This window comes from Erpetoichthys calabaricus, chromosome 13 (assembly GCF_900747795.2).
Source record: "Erpetoichthys calabaricus chromosome 13, fErpCal1.3, whole genome shotgun sequence".
Taxonomy (NCBI): domain Eukaryota; kingdom Metazoa; phylum Chordata; class Cladistia; order Polypteriformes; family Polypteridae; genus Erpetoichthys; species Erpetoichthys calabaricus.
This window is the reverse complement of record NC_041406.2, coordinates 8,189,623-8,207,387: the sequence shown is the minus strand read 5'-3', so window position 1 is coordinate 8,207,387 and position 17,765 is coordinate 8,189,623. Positions and strand designations below refer to the sequence as shown.

Here is a 17,765-nt window from a genome sequence, read left to right as displayed (position 1 = left end):
TTCTTTCTGAATCTACTGTACATACAGTGCATCCGGAAAGTATTCACAGTACATCACTTTTTCCACATTTTGTTATGTTACAGCCTTATTCCAAAATGGATTAAATTCATTTTTTTCCTCAGAATTCTACACACAACACCCCATAATGACAACGTGAAAAAAGTTTACTTGAGGTTTTTGCAAATTTATTAAAAATAAAAAAACTCAGAAATCCCATGTACATAAGTATTCATAGCCTTTGCCATGAAGCTCAAAATTGAGCTCAGGTGCACCCTGTTTCCCCTGATCATCCTTGAGATGTTTCTACAGCTTCATTGGAGTCCACCTGTGGTAAATTCAGTTGACTGGACATAATTTGGAAAGGCACACACCTGTCTATAGAAGGTCCCACAGTTGACAGTTCATGTCAGAGCACAAACCAAGCATGAAGTCAAAGGAATTGTCTGTAGACCTCTGAGACAGGATTGTCTCAAGGCACAAATCTGGGGAAGGTTACAGAAAAATTTCTTCTGCTTTGAAGGTCCCAATGAGCACAGTGGCCTCCATCATCCATAAGTGGAAGAAGTTCGAAACCACCAGGACTCTTCCTAGAGCTGGCTGGCCATCTAAACTGAGCGATCGGGTGAGAAGGGCCTTAGTCAGGGAGGTGACCAAGAACCCGATGGTCACTCTGTCAGAGCTCCAGAAGTCCTCTGTGGAGAGAGGAGAACCTTCCAGAAGAACAAACATCTCTGCAGCAATCCACCAATCAGGCCTATATGGTAGAGTGTCCAGATGGAAGCCACTCCTTAGTAAAAGGCACATGGCAGCCCGCCTGGAGTTTGCCAAAAGGCACCTGAAGGACTCTCAGACCATGAGAAAGAAAATTGAACTTGAGACAAAGATTGAACTCTTTGGTGTGAATGCCAGGTGTCACATTTGGAGGAAACCAGGCACCGCTCATCACCAGGCCAATACCATCACTACGGTGAAGCATGGTGCTGGCAGCATCATGCTGTGGGGATTTTTTTCAGCAGCAGGAACTGGGAGACTAGTCAGGATAAAGGCAAAGATGACTGCAGCAATGTACAGACACACCCTGGATGAAAACCTGCTCCAGAGCGCTCTTGACCTCAGACTGGGGCGACAGTTCATCTTTCAGCAGGACAACGACCCTAAGCACACAGCCAAGATATCAAAGGAGTGGCTTCAGGACAACTCTGTGAATGTCCTTGAGTGGCCCAGCCAGAGCCCAGACTTGAATCCCATTGAACATCTCTGGAGAGATCTTAAAATGGCTGTGCACCGACGTTTCCCATCCAACCTGATGGAGCTTGAGAGGTGCTGCAAAGAGGAATGGGCGAAACTGGCCAAGGATAGGTGTGCCAAGCTTGTGGCATCATATTCAACAAGACTTGAGGCTGGAATTGCTGCCAAAGGCGCATCGACAAAGTATTGAGCAAAGGCTGTGAATACTTATGTACATGTGCTTTCTCGGTTTTTTTATTTTTAATAAATTTGCAAAAACCTCAAGTAAACTTTTTTCACGTTGTCATTATGGGGTGTTGTGTGTAGAATTCTGAGAAAAAAAATGAATTTAATCCATTTTGGAATAAGGCAGTAACATAACAAAATGTGGAAAAAGTGATGCGCTGTGAATACTTTCCGGATGCACTGTAATTTTTAAAATATTAATTCAGAAGACAGTCCCTTGCATGCCATAATCAAATGTTCAAATCTATTTCAGATTGTTTTTTAAATGAAGGAATATCCTTGCAGGTAGTATTCCGCGTACTTACCCCTTTGTTTGCAGCTATACAGCATTCTGCTAGCCTCAGCCAGAGCCGTGGATTTGAATGGTACACCTGCACTGCCTCAATCAGACATTCAAAGGCAGCCAAGGGCCTCCCTACGTGTAACAGCTGGATTCCACAATTGTACAGCAGTTCGTATCTCTTATTGGCTAAAAGGGTGCACATAGGTATGCCTTGAAACTTCTTGGCTTGATGAAAAACACAAAACAACAACGGTTAAAAATAAAAGAGTAACTGACATCAGTGTAATTTTCATTTAGATAAATGTGTTAACTCACTTACCCTGTCCGTTACTAGTTGCCGCTAGCTTTGCTGAGGTATGGTCATTTTCCTGAAGTGCCTTTTTGAAATAAAAGATTCCTAGGTTGTGCTTTGCCATAGCAAAATGAATGCAACCAAGATTGTTCCAAAACATGCATCTCACACATTCACCTAATGTGAAAAAGTGACATGGAAAACAAACAATTAATGAGATGGGTAACACGTTAACTTATTGAAATAATCAGATTTCTAAAGGTGTTGATGCAAGGAAATTAAAATAAATTACCAGTTTTCATGACGCCTGGGTGTTCAGCAATGTTGGAGCTATTTAGAAGCTTCACTGCCTTTCGATAGTTGCCCCTTAGGTATTCAAAATTACTTTTTAGGAAGAGTGAAGGTGCAGACTATTAAAAAAAAATAATAAAGAACACAGAGGTTTACGTTATGGGCTCTTCTTAAATGTCCACAATTGTTGAAAAATTCCTAATATTCAATAAACGTTTAGCAGTGCCTGGATTATTATTAGCTGATGGACAAATAGACAATATACAGTCATGGCCAACAGTTTTGAGAATGACCCAAGTGTTGGTTTTCACAAAGTTTGCTGCTTCAGTGTTTTTAGATCTTTGTGTCAGAGGTTTCTATGGTACACTGAAGTAGAATTACAAGCAGTTCAGAAGTTACAAAGACTTTTATTGACAATGACATGAAGTTTATGCAGTGTTGGCCCTTCTTTCTTTTCAAGACCTCTGCAATTCACCCTGGCAGGCTGTCCATCAATTTCTGGGCCAAATCCTGACTGATGGCAGCCCATTCTTACATAATCAATGCTTGGAGTTTGTCAGAATTAGTGGGTCTTTGTTTGTCCACCCGCCTCTTGAGGATTGACCTCAAGTTCTCAATGGGATTAGGGTGTGGGGAGTTTCCTGGCCATGGTCCCAAAATTTGGATATTTTGTCCTCCAAGCCACTTACCGTATATACTCACGATTAAGTTCTCTCATGGATAAGTTGGGGCTTGATTTTACCTAGTATAAGTCGAATGCAGAACACTCACGCCATTGGTCCAAAATATTATGGTATGCTAACGGCCACCTGAGAGAGGAACCACGGAGCACACTGCCTTTTTTTGTATGTATTGTGCCTACGTGACTACATAACCTGAACTATTATGAAACGACGTTTGCACTGTTTTGTGTTTCTTGTATCTCACACCCTCACACACCTTTATCGTAAGAACATCCCTTATCCACGATGGAGCGTTCGATCAGAAGAAAAATATGATGCTGGTTTTAAATTAAAAGTCGTTGAAGTGGTGAAAGAAATTTGTAACTGCACTGCTGCAACAAAATTCAATGTGTCTGAGAAACTGGTGAGAGATTGGAGGAGGCAAGAAGATGGTTAAAAACATAAAAATAAAAAAAATAATGAAGTGTTGCATTTTTGAATGGGCATATAAGTTGGGGTCTGATCTTATGACCGATTTTTTGTGTTTCAAGACCCGACTTACACGTGAGTATATACGGTAGTTATCACTTTTGCCTTATGGCCTGGTGCTCCATCATGTTGGTCACCAAACTGTTCTTGGAAGGTTGGGAGAAGTTGCTCTCTGAGGATGTTTTGGCCCCATTCTTTATTCATGGCTCAGGATCAGGGCACCACCAGTGCAGAGTGTGCTCAGGAATGGCAGCAGGCAGGTTTCAAAGAAAAGAACACCAGATCTACTCTGAAACCCGGAGGAGACTCGATTTTGTTGTGGATCTGCTTTGCTGCATTTAGCATAAAGTGCCTAGAGTCTGTGTAGGGAACAATGAAATCTCATGAGCGTCAAGACATTCTGCAGCGAAACATCCTGCCCAGTGTCAGAAAGCTCATCTCAGTCACAGGTCATGGACCCTTCCAACAGGATAAGAAGCCAAAAGCACTCAAGAATGGCCAGTAACAAAACATCGGCCTATTCCGACATGGCCTTCTATGAGCCCTGATTTGAATCCTATCAAACATCTATGGAAACAACTGAAACCTGCAGTCTGGAGAAGACCCCCTTCACACCTGACCCAGCTGGAGCAGTTTGCTCAGGACGAGTGGGCCAAATGGGCGGAGTGGTGGCTCTGAGACTAGGGATCTGCACTGGCAATCGGAAGGTTGCTGGTTCGAATCTTGTAAATGTCAATAGGGACTCTGCTCTGTTGGGCCCTTGAGCAAGACCCTTAACCTGCAATTGCTGAGCGCTTTGAGTACAGTGATCCCTCGCTATATCGCGCTTCGCCTTTCGCGGCTTCACTCCATCGCGGATTTTATATGTAAGCATATTTAAATATATATTGCGGATTTTTCGCTGCTTCGCGGGTTTCTGCGGACAATGGGTCTTTTAATTTCTGGTACATGCTTCCTCAGTTGGTTTGCCCAGTTGATTTCATACAAGGGACGCTATTGGCAGATGGCTGAGAAGCTACCCAACTTACTTTCTCTCTCTCTCTCTCTCTCTTGCGCTGACGTAGGGGGGTGTGAGCAGGGGGGCTGTGTGCAGCTGCTTCCTGAAGGACATGCTGCACAGTGCTTCGCATACTTAAAAGCTCAAAGGGCACGTATTGATTTTTGACTTTGTTTTTCTGTGGCTCTCTCTCTGTCTCTTCCTGCTCCTGACAGAGGGGGTGTGAGCTGCCGCCTTCAACAGCTTTGTACCGGCGGTGCTTCGCATACTTAAAAGCCCTATTGATTTTTTTTTTTGACTGCTTGCTTTGCACTCCTTTGAAAAGGAAGATATGTTTGCATTCTTTTAATTGTGAGACAGAACTGTCATCTCTGTCTTGTCATGGAGCACAGTTTAAACTTTTGAAAAAGAGACAAATGTTTGTTTGCAGTGTTTGAATAACGTTCCTGTCTCTCTACAACCTCCTGTGTTTCTGCGCAAATCTGTGACCCAAGCATGACATTCTAAAAATAACCATATAAACATATGGTTTCTACTTCGCGGATTTTCCTATTTCGCGGGTGGCTCTGGAACGCAACCCCCGCGATGGAGGAGGGATTACTGTAGTGAGAAAAGCGCTATATAAATACAAAGAATTATTATTATTATTATAAATGACCTGTCGACAGGTGCAGAACTCTCAAGGAGAGCACCAGGAATTGCTAGTTTGCAGTGACACGCAAACTCTAAAGGTCGTGCAACAAAATATTAGTTTAAAGATCCCGTCATTTGTGTCCATGCCATTAACATTTGTGTTATTAACTGAAATATTCTGCTGAATTAAAACTCTAAAGCAGTCGGATTGTTGTTACATACGGAACAAACAATGATGGGTGCTCAATACTTTTTTTCCCCCAGTTTCAGAGGCAATTGTGGGCTCTATTTTTTTCGTGAAGGGATACTGACATGTCTGTAGCAAACAAACTATGATAAAAGTAATCATTTTTGTTCACAAACTCACATTTCCAGCTGTGTTCATAACTGACTTGATTTCCCTCTTACAGGCCTTCAAAGATTTCATCTGTATATAAGCTCTCACTTTATACTGAAAAAGAAAAAAAATATACAGCATATTCCGTGGGTGCATGTATGTATACACACACACACACACACACACACACACACACACACACACTAGGTTCCAGGTTTTGTCTGAAAATTTGTATAAACAAATGTATAGTAATTGAACTAATAAAGCAGGCAGTTAAACTTTGTGGGAGAGGTACAGTTAGGTCCATAAATATTTGGACAGAGACAACTGTTTCTAATTTTGGTTCTGTACATTACCACAATGAATTTTAAATGAAACAACTCCGATGCAGTTGAAGTGCAGACTTTCAGCTTTAATTCAGTGGGGTGAACAAAACGATTACATAAAAATGTGAGGCAACTAAAGCATTTTTTGAACATAATCCCTTCATTTCAGGGGCTCAAAAGTAATTGGACAAATTAAATAACTGGAAATCAAATGTTCATTTCTAATACTTGGTTGAAAACCCTTTGCTGGCAATGACAGCCTGAAGTCTTGAACTCCTGGACATCACCAGATGTTGGGTTTCCTCCTTTTGAATGCTCTGCCAGGCCTTTACTTTCAGTTGCTGTTTGTTTGTGGGCCTTTCTGTCTGAAGTTTAGTCTTCGACAAGTGAAACGCCTGCTCAGTTGGGTTAAGATCAGGTGACTGACTTGGCCATTCAAGAATTTTCCACTTCTTTGCTTTAATAAACTCCTGGGTTGCTTTGGCTGTATGTTTTGGGTCATTGTCCATCTGTATCATGAATCAATTTGACTGCTGTATTTAGCTGGATTTGAGCAGACAGTATGTCTCTGAACACCTCAGAATTCATTCGGCTGCTTCTGTCCTGTGTCACATCATCAATAAACACTAGTGTCCCAGTGCCACTGGCAGCCATGCACGCCCAAGCCATCACACTGCCTCCCTCCACCGTGTTTTACAGATGATGTGCTATGCTTTGGATAATGAGCTGTTCCACGCCTTCTCCATACTTTTTTCTTGCCATCATTCTGGTAGAGGTTGATCTTGGTCTCATCTGTCCAAAGAATGTTTTTTCCAGAACTGTGCTGGCTTTTTTAGATGTTCTTTAGCAAAGTCCAATCTAGCCTTTCTATTCTTGAGGCTTATGAGTGGCTTGCACCTTGCAGTGCATCCTCTGTATTTACTTTCATGCAGTCTTCTCTTTATGGTAGACTTGGATATCGATACGCCTACCCCTCTGGAGAGTGTTGTTCACTTGGTTGGCTGTTGTGAAGGGGTTTCTCTTCACCATGGAAATGATTCTGCGATCATCCACCACTGTTGTCTTCCGTGGACGTCCAGGTCTTTTTGTGTTGCTGAGTTCACCAGTGTTTGTTTTCTTTCTCAGGATGTACCAAACTGTAGATTTTGCCACTCGTAATATTGGAGCAATTTCTCGGATGGGTTTTTTCTGTTTTCACAGCTTAAGGATGGCTTCTTTCACCTGCATGGAGAGCTCCTTTGACCGCATGTTGTCTGTTCACAGCAAAATCTTCCACATGCAAGCATCACACCTCACATCAACTCCAGGCCTTTTATCTGCTTAATTGATAAGGACATAACGACGGACTTGACCACACCTGCCCATGAAATAGCCAAAGAGTCAATTGTCCAATTACTTTTGAGCCCCTGAAATGAAGGGATTGTGTTCACAAAATGCTTTAGTTGTCTCACATTTTTATGCAATCGTTTTGTTCACCCCACTGAATTAAAGCTGAAAGTCTGCACTTCAACTGCGTCTGAGTTGTTTCATTTAAAATTCATTGTGGTAATGTACAGAACCAAAATGAGAAAAAAGTTGTCTCTGTCCAAATATTTATGGTCCTAACTATATAGCTTGCTTCCCACTGAATTAGAACAAAATTTAACATAAGCTCTTTATACTAGAAATGGAAAAAAAAACCCATGCAGCATATGCATATAAAAAGTTGTTTTGTAGTTTGTCTGCTTAAACAGACTAAGATTAATGCAGCAGACGTTTAAAGCTTGCAGTATCGCTTGCGTTCCATTAAATTAGAATAAATTTGCAGTCAACTATACGTAGTGAGAAGTCAAGCAAAATGACACCTTTTACTGGTCAAGCTTTCGAGGCAACTCAGGCCCCTTCTTCAGGTAAGACGTAGAAGGGGATGAAGAAGAAGGGGCCTGAGTTGCCTGGAAAGCTTGCATATTGTAATCTTTTTAGATAGCCAATAAAAGGTGTCATTTTGCTTGACATCTCACTGCATTCATAATGGCAAACACGGTACAACACCCTAGTACTACAGTCAACTGAACTTAATCGACTCAAAAGTATAAACAACCACCAAGACCTACCTGGTGAATTTTTGATTTAGCTGCCTCCATCATTGCAATGTAATCTGCTTTCTGATTTATACCCTCTTTGTTTGAGTTGTTGGCAGCCTGGGGATTTACACACAAAAATAATTCAATGTAACAACGTAAAAAGTCTGACAAACAAGATAACACCATTCATGCTGTCAAGCTCATCTGGTCAGCCAATAACTAAAACTGTCCCAATATTTCATCTGGATCCAGTTACCAAGGCTTCTGAAATTTATTTTAGACTCTTACAACCCTTGGTGTAAAGAAGTGCATTTCCCATTCATTTGCACTGACCTCTGGGAGTATGGGATTCACTGTTTCAATAAGGGAATTTTTCTGCATCTGTTTATTTGATGGTGATGAGAAATTTTAAGGCTGCAATTAAGCTCCCCCCCCAAATACAGCCTTCTCTACTTGACTTAGAAAAGGGCAACTTCCTTAGTCTATCAGAGTACAACACACTGAACAAAATTTTCATATTGAACTGGCCTTGGTGAACAGAATCTATAAATATAACAGAACTCTTTTTTGTAATAAAACAGGTCAAGAACAGAACTGGAAGAAAGAAATCCATGGAGGAAAATGATTACTTCTGATTCAGAAGGCAAACAAGACAGTACTGTGCAGCGAGATGTTGGTGAGCTTTTCAAATATTCTTCCTTCTGTCTAAAGCCGTATTTTATACAGCATGAGGGTTCAGTTATATTCAAATGCTCTGCATAAACTGTATGTATTCACAATCTAAGGACTGAATATATCTAGGTGAATTCACTCAATGAAATATTTCAGTTTTATAGACAATTTGCCTTAGCGGACAGCTTCTTTTTTCAGTAATAGCATACACTACATTTAATTTACTGCTATCCCACCATAGTATTCTCCTGAACTGTTCATATATTGCCAGCCTGAGCATATTAGGCTTCACTGTTCACCAAAGAAGATTTGCAAATTGCCTCGCAGTAAGGAGACCAGGGTTCACTTCCCGGATCCTCCCTGTGTGGAGTTTGCATGGGTTTCCTCCCACAGTCCAAAGACATGTAGATTAGGTGCATTGGCGAACCTAAATTGTCCCTAGTGTGTGCTTGGGTGTCCTGCCCGGGATTTGTTCCTGCCTTGCGCCCTTTGCTGGCTGGGATTGGCTCCAGCAGACCACCGTGACCCTGTGTTAGGATGTAGTGGGTTGGGTAATGACTGACTGATTGCAGTATACTGTCTTAGAGCGATCAAGCTGATTTCAGGGCTACAGAAGGATTTGGGAGTCGTCGTGGACTTGACACAATCAACTGTCAGAAAGAAGGCCATTAAGAAGGCTAACAGAGTGTCAGGTTATATAGCGCCTTGATGTGTGGAGTACAAGTCACAGGAGGTTCTGCTCAAGCTTTATAACACACTGGTGAGGCTTCATCTGGAGTCCTGTGTGCAATTTTTTGTCTCCCAGCTACAAAAGGTCCAGAGAAGAGCGACTGGGCTGATTCCAGGGCTACAGGGGTTGAATTATGAGGAAAGAATAAAAGAGCTGAGCCTTTACAGGAGATGAAGAGGAGACCTGAATGAAGTGTTTAAAATTATGAAGGGAATTAGTGCAGTGGATCAAGACGGTGACTTTAAAATGATTTCATCAACAACACGGGGACACAGTTGGAAACTTGTGAATGGGAAATTTCACACAGACCTTAGGATGTTTTTCTCCTTACAGAGAACCGCAGACACATGGAATAAGTGACCAAGTAGTGTAGATGGACTTTAGGAACCTTAAAAACTTGACTTGATGTTATTTTGCAGGAATTAAGTGGATACGACTGGCAAGTTCTTTTGAGCTGAATGGCCTGTTTTCATCCAGACTGTTCTAATGTTACAAAACACACTTGTTGATTCAAACTGTCGTATTATGTTAACACTGAGTGAGTCACTAAGGCTTCGTAAAAATCCTCATTAGGAAAAAAGCATATATAAATAATGACAAAACACTGATACTTATCAGAAATATTATACCAAACAAAAGCATGTGTTACTGGCCCCTTTTCCTTCCCAATACTGACCTCATTCTTGCCATTTTTATTGTTGCCCTGTACGGTGAGCTTTTCCAGGACAGCAAGGAGATGTAGAGCAGTTTCTGGTTGATATGTCAGTAGATACAGATCCACAAGCAAGAAGGAAACCGCCTGAGCAAACTTCTCTTCTAGGACAAAGTAAATGATTAACAGGTGCCAAAATACTGTCACACAAAAATAACATACACAGGAATTGTAATAAAGCTATGTAATTTATGCAGAATGCTGTATTAGTTGTTGTAATGTTTTAATACAATTGGTCCTACATAAAAAAAAACCAATAGTGCCTGGATGCCATATGACTCTTAGAAACGTATAACGGAGTTACCAAAATGATTATATATGCGACCAAGGAAAGTTTCTGAACCTTCAGGGTGGTCATTATTTTAGATATTATGAACCGAACCAGACTTCTTAATGAATACATAGAATAAATAGCCTAAATAATGACTTTCCCCACTTTACAAAGTTATCTTAACTCAGGTTATCAGATTGTGATATTTAAAAAAAATCAGCAGATCATCTTCTGTGCAAAAACAAATTAACTCTTTTCAGTCAATAACGTTAAACAGCGATAATTTGAGTCAGTCACCCCCATCACCATGTTGAGCAATTATTATAAACAGTATCAAAGGCATATATTTAAAACAGCTATGTTAAGATGTACACAACACTGATATTTCAATATTTTAACATTAATATTATACATTTGTGAAAATTCTGTGAAGCCATGGGTTATGTGGGGTTGCTAAATTAGTTTTTAAATGAAAAAAACTGGACCGATACAATTAAAAGCTTCCAACCACAACTTCTCAATATACAGTATATCACTAGCTGTACCCCGTGGCTGTGCCCACATAGTAATGAAACAGGTCAAACTTTAAAAATCAATAGACGTTGGCACTATATCTGATCGTGTTCAGTTCTAATGGGAGAGCGTTCCCCGCGTGGGGACAAAAGCACATGGCTGTGATATCTCTGGCAAGCACCCTCTAAAACACATGGAGCTCTGATCTCTCTCTCAAAAACATCAAACGTTACTCCTTAACAATCTGTAGATGATAATGTCTGCTGAACAGACACGCTAAGCTAAGTGGAGGCGTGGTGCACTCCAACATGTGGCGAAACGCAGACCAACTCGAACAGAGGCCGGCGAGTGAATGAGGAAGGGCCCGCCCCCCTGCTCTCGGCCCACAGCCACTCTGTTGGATTTGCATAAATACATCGGTACCACAAGCGAACTACGGTACTTAGCGCGATGACAAAAGTCGCAAAATCAACCGGAAAGTTCAAGCAAATTAAAGAAAACAACCCGCTTTAAATCCGTTAAGTAATTCTCTCGTGAAAAGCGGACAGGCATACTGACAGAACACGCTTGGACCACGAAATTTTGAAAACTGTTTCTTAGCGAGCACCTGTGGGCCAAGGGTAACCTACATTCCAAATTTCAAGTCCTCATGGTTCAGGAGATCTTGTGATGAGTGAGTCAGTGGTATTTGCTTTTTATACAGTATATATTATATAATTCATTATTTTGTTAAAACAGCAAAAACAAATACCAATTTATGCAAATAATGAAAGTAATATGGATAATACCTATACATATAATGAAGAGAATGAATCTAACCTAACGCACTCGTCATCAGGTCATCGTGTAAAACTCCTTACATATTCTACTGTGTTAACATTAAAACACACGTCTTGTTACAGCAAAGCAAGGCAAACAATAAACAGTATGGCCATTGTACAAAAAAGATAAAATAAAACAAGCTACTAAATACACAGAAAACAGACATACAGAAAAGTTTTATAAACATGTTAAGCAATAAAAAAATATATTTAACATGAAATCAAAATAAAAATGATGAGATTAAAGTACACAAAACATTCTTGTTCAGCTGCTACCCTTATATACGGTTAGGCATTATTTCTAAGTGTAGTTCATACTCTCATATCAGGGTGGCAAGGAAAACAAAGCACACTACATACCAAAGGGTTCCAAAAACTGATAGAGCTTTTCTCCAATCGTAACTGCCTCCGAATACTGGCGCATGTGGTAGTGTATAACGGCTTGATTGTAGTAGAGCAGGCTGTTTTCAACGTCGTCAAGTCCGTCCATTTCTTCTACAGCAGCATGAACCTAAATCAAAGTGCCAATTAACTTTGAGTCCTCGGGTTCTTTTTCAACCATTAAAAGAGTTATGCAGCAGTTAGCAAATCAATTATTATACTGAGGTAATAAACTATTAGGTGGTCCTCCTTTATTTTAAAATAGTCAGAAGCAAGGATGAGATGATGCACCTCTGTCCGACTCAAAATAACAAGAGTGTAAATATTCTGTAACACACAGGCTATCAGTATCACCAACATGAAATGACAGTCCGTGTCAAATTTAGAAATTAGGTATCAGTGTAAAAGTATAAAATTAACTTTAAAGTACTCAGCTATTGTCAATCTTTAAAATGTACACTTGACTAGACCACAAATACTTTTGTGACAGGAGCGCCATACAAACACTGCTTCTCTGTTGTTTTTTTATTTCTTCTTCTTCTTATTATAATTAGCATTGTTTACTTACTGTCCAAGCTTTTTGGAACTGATTTTTGTACATTTCCAAAATGTGTGTCATGTTTCCTTCAGAATGAGTGACATTTATGTTATGCAGTATGGGGGGGTTGGGGGGGTGGGTGTCCTTTGAGCCTGGAACCCCTACAGATTTTGTTACTGTATATACTTGCGTATAAGTCGGGTCTTGAAACCTGAAAAATCGATCCAAAAAAAAAAATCAGACGCCAATTTATACGCCCGTTCAAAAATACGACACATTTTTTTTTTTTTTTTTTTAACATCTTCTTGTCTCCTCCAGTCTCAGTTTCTCAGACGCATTGGATTTTGAGACAGCAGCACAGTTACCAATGTCTTTCGCCACTTCAATGACGTTTAATTTAAAACCAGCTTCATATTTTCTTCTGATTGAACACTCCATCGTAGATAACAGATGCTCTTATGATAAAGGTGTATGAGATACCAAAAACACTAAACAGTGCAAACGTCACTTCGGAATAGTTTGGGTATTACCATGTGGTCACGTAGGCACAATACATAGAAAACAAAAGGCTGTGTGCTCCGCGGTTACTTTCTCAGGTGGGTGTTAGCATATCATAATCTCTTGGACCAATTGCGTGAGTTTTCCACATTTGACTTATACGACTGACATTATAAAATACCAGAAATTATACGGTAAAATCAAGCCCCGACTTATCCATGGGAGAACTTAAACGCGAGTATATACGGTACTTCCTCCACCGTAACTGAAGTCTATGCATTATCTAACTTTAATGTCTTTTTCTTTACATATAACCACTTCTTTGACATCTAGTACAGCACTTTGAGCACATCACTGTATGCTATAGAAACAAATGATGTTGTTGTTGTCCATGTTATTAGTTTTTTGAGGTATCATTTACAGACTTGCAGCCTAACAAACGGGCGCAGGTGTCACTCACAATGTGTTCACACCATTTTCAGAAATGTCTAATATGTGTAAATCTGTTGAAAAGAACAAAGTTGAATTTCTGAACTTTCCCATTTTTTATTTTTTTTTAGCTCTGTTATACAGTTTTTGATGATCATCACAGATACAATCTGGTCTTTATTCAGAGATACTTTTTTAAAACTGAAAATACCTTTTTGTTTATTTATTATTATTTATATTATTCATTTAATTGAATAATTACCACCTGTGTAAAACTGGTTGAAATACAATTAAAATCAAAGCGGGCCTCAGCGTTAACGTTTGCAGTGCACCACACAATGTGTATGTCTCTGTTATATGCCATTTTTTGCATGGGATTCATAAAAGCAGTGTTACGGTTTGTGATGCACCATCTGTTGGAGTGACAACTGCAATACATTTTATTACTACAAATGTTTGTGATGCGCGATCTTTTGGAATGACAGAGACCTAGCAACCAGATGGACACACTTTTCTTTTATTAAGATCAATACACACATACTTCTGCTCCATGTAGGGCAAGTGTGCAAAAATAAGAAACAGCAAACACTGTCAGGACTTTAACCTCTTTAGTGTTACATTTTTTCGCAAAAAAACATGTAAAAAGCGTTGCATTTTTTTTGCCTTGAAAAATAACATATTTATTAAATCTGATCTTTCAACTGTAAAATGTGCAAAACTAAAAGTATAAAGTCAGAAGTGTAGAAAGTGTAACAATGACGTAAATAATATTAAATGAATGATGATAATGTCAATTTATTTATATAGCACATTTAAAACATAGGAATGCTGTGGCCAAAGTGATTTTCAATAAAAGAAGAAAAAAAACATACAATTAACATAAATAGAAATAAAATAAATAATAAATAGAAGTAAGATTACATAATCACAATGAGGAAACCATCAGTATCACTGAAGGTCACGGAAAGCAAGTGAATACAAATGAGTCTTTAATCTCATTTTGAATTGTCGACGACTCCTTTATGTGATGAGGTAAAGAGTTCCACAGGCGAGGCTACCCAAGTCCTGTCTGTCCCCCTTAGTCTTACACTTGGTATGAGGGACAACAAGAGACAACTGACCAGAAGATCTAAGCACTCTAGATGGCTGGTGTAAAACACACAATAGAGATAAATAGGCAGGAGCAAGCCCACATAAAGATTTAAAAACTAGCAACAAGATTTTAAAATCAATTCGAAAACTGACAGGCAGCCCGTGTAAAGAAGCTAATATTGGAGAGACAGCATGAGACTTTCTTGCCCAAACCAGAAAGCGAGCGGCAGCATTCTGGACCAACTGTATCAGAGATTTGCTAATCCCAGAATACAGCGAGTTGCAGTAATCAAGGCAAGAAAAGATAAAAGTAGGAGTAGCTTTCTCAAGATCCCTAGAAGATAAAAAAAGGCCTGATCTTACCTAATAGACAAAGCTGGAAAAGGCAACTCTTGACTACAGAATTAACCTGTTTCTCAAAAGAGAGGTTACTGTTAAAGATAACACCGAGATTGTGGACTTGAGGTTTGCAAAAGACCGAGAAAGAGCCGAGATAATAATAACAATGTAAATACCATATACTGTTAAAATGTGCCGTTTGTATAGTAATCCAACATCACAGTCAGGACATTAGTAACGCGATTCCTTTTGTATTTCCTTTCCTGACTGATCAAGAGCACACTGCACATGTGCGATTGACGCCAGCATCACTTTCAGATTCATCAGAATCAATTTCAGCTTCACTGTCCGTTTCAATTTCACATATTCACTTCGCCACCACTGTTTGTATCACTGTCAAGAGGATGCAACATCCGGGCTGCTGGAAAACACTTCTTATGAAACGCCATTATGAAGCTAGGACAAGACATGTCTGCGCCATTGCCTGAGTAACACTCTGGCCTGCCCATACTGTTTCCTGAGCAATGCTCGACACTAACGCTGTTGGCACTTTTATAGCCCAAGTAATCCTCGGGTCTAACCTTTACATGTTACAGTTGCCTGAGTGACCCTCAGGACTAATACTTATAAGCACAGTTTTTACATCCCGAGTGACACTCGGGTCTAACTTAAAAAGCTGGACAGATATTCATTTAACACATTTTGATCATTAAGAACTTGGTTTATGGTGTTCACCGATATAAGTTACAGTTGGGCCAGAGCTTATCCTGTGACACAAAGTGGGAACCAACCATGGAGGAACGCAAGTCAATCTTAGGGCACACTCATGCACACCTCTCACTGTATACCAAGCCTGCCACTGTGTCCACTGAAATGCACCAGTTTATAAAACACACACACACGCATATAGAACTTGAACCAAGTTACCTGATTCTTCAGTGCGGCGAGTGCCTGTTTCAGTGTTTCTGTCGTCGTCTGGCCACTTTTAAAAAATTCTGCTATGGCTTTATTCATTGCGATTTTATATTCATCTTTATTGAGATCCTGAAGGTTCTTGAGATGTTGGAGACAAAGGTCGTAATTTCCAGACTGAAACACAGAATAACAGTTAACAGTTGAGTTCCTTGAAATTGTGAAACTCATGGAAAACTATTACTAAAAATCATTAGTATTAAAATAAAATAAATGAAAAAATGATGTAATAATAAAAAAAAAAATCTTGGGAAGAGAGACGAGACACAACTTTCTCAGAGAGACACTTTCACGTCCCGCAAAATGAGACTTTATGCCAAGAGATTTAACCATGCTTGGGGCCAGAAATAAAAGACTAAGAGTAGATGACAAAGTAGAACATCATAAAGAATTCAAAAACGTTGGTTCCACATGAATAGTACGAAAATTTGAAAGTCTCAAAAAATGATAGTAAAGATCGCATTAGCACAAACAAACGGAAGTCATTACTCAGTGAAATAACGGAACAGCAAAAAGAGATTGAAAATATTGTTCGGATTTAAACTTTAAGTCGGAGACTTGTAGATCGTCTAATTCATGTTGCCATCAGGGAAAAGTAGTGTTGCTTCCCAATGAAGAGGCGTAACTGCGAGAATTAAAAGCTTTGTTGTTTGGTGAAAGTGAAATCCCGCAAGAGAAAATTTCAAGCCCCGCGAGACAAGACTTTATACTCAAAGAGATTTGGAAAAGTCCTGCCCACATAATCACGCACCAAGGTTATTATAGTTAGCAAAAACTTAAAATTATAACTGAAACTATTATTAAAAAAACATTTTTGTAAACTGAAATAAAATAATTAACAAAACCAAAATGAAAAACTAAAACTAAACGAAACTAGTAAAGTAGCTGGAAAGACTAACTGAAATAAAATAATAATTTTCTAAAATAATTTTAGTTTTCGTTTTTGAATGAATATTCTTCTGCGGTGGGTTGGCGCCCTGCCGGGGTTTGTTTCCTGCCTTGCGCCCTGTGTTGGCTGGGATTGGCTGCAGCAGACCCCTGTGACCCTGTGTTAGGATATAGTGGGTTGGATGATGAATGGATGAATATTCTTGCTGTTAGTTTTTAACCCTTATAAACTTTTAACTCTAAAACTCAAAAAGTCATCCACCACGAGCCGCCCGCATATATTCATCCAGTGAACGGCGGCTGGTGAAGGAGGCTGGCTGTTCACACAGCATTTGCGGTGACAGAGCAAGCTGAATACGCGTGTAAAGCATGTGGATTAGAAAGTGATTTATGTACCGCCTTTCTTTGCACTTGTTGTATATCAAGATGTAATTCAAACGCCTGAAACTGGAATATGGTGGTCAACAAAAACTTTACCATATGGACAGAATAATCACAAGTTTATTTCTCAGGTGCCTGCTTTTTGTTTACAGTAATTCACTGTATAGAGAAAGTGAAAGTATAATCATGAAAAAAATTCGGCCTCAAGATTTTGATGAATCTTGACGTTTTAGACCTTCCCAAGTCCGAAAATACCGTTTTTTGGAAATATGTCTGTGTGTGTGTGTGTGTGTGTGTGTGTGTGTGTGTGTATAAACACGGTAACTCAAAAATGCAACTAGATAGATGGATGAAATTTGGCATGTGGTCATTACACCAAAATTGTGGATCTCTATTAATTTTTGGGGCAAATCCATCAACCAGAAGTGGTACTTTACCTGAACACATACTCGAATTTTTTATTAATTGATGCAGCTGCAGAGTCCGAGTTAATCAACTTTACTTTTATAATAACTGATCAATATATTATTAAACTGATTTGTTGTTGATGGTTCTTTAATTTACAAAATATAATCAATGTCTTGTAGTTTACTCCTCCTCCCCATATTGAACCACATGAGAAAGTCGAGGGGAGACCACTTCTGATTTTTTTAAATAAAACGGCACTGATCGAGAGACTGAC

General features: G+C 39.5%; 1 protein-coding gene across 2 annotated transcripts in view; it reads right to left on the bottom strand.

The window, feature by feature from the left end:
* Positions 1-17,765, bottom strand: part of cnot10 (CCR4-NOT transcription complex, subunit 10) — an 87,158-nt gene that overhangs the window by 57,238 nt on the left and 12,155 nt on the right. The window contains exons 3-10 of one of the 2 annotated variants that reach the window (XM_028817928.2): positions 15,770-15,931; positions 11,926-12,076; positions 9,925-10,064; positions 7,877-7,963; positions 5,488-5,571; positions 2,341-2,458; positions 2,076-2,225; positions 1,779-1,981 (exon numbers count right to left, since the gene is read on the bottom strand). In XM_028817928.2, coding sequence (XP_028673761.1) covers positions 1,779-1,981; positions 2,076-2,225; positions 2,341-2,458; positions 5,488-5,571; positions 7,877-7,963; positions 9,925-10,064; positions 11,926-12,076; positions 15,770-15,931 — 1,095 coding nt within the window. The remainder of the gene's footprint in view (positions 1-1,778; positions 1,982-2,075; positions 2,226-2,340; positions 2,459-5,487; positions 5,572-7,876; positions 7,964-9,924; positions 10,065-11,925; positions 12,077-15,769; positions 15,932-17,765) is intronic. The other variant, XM_028817929.2, reaches the window with a different exon arrangement.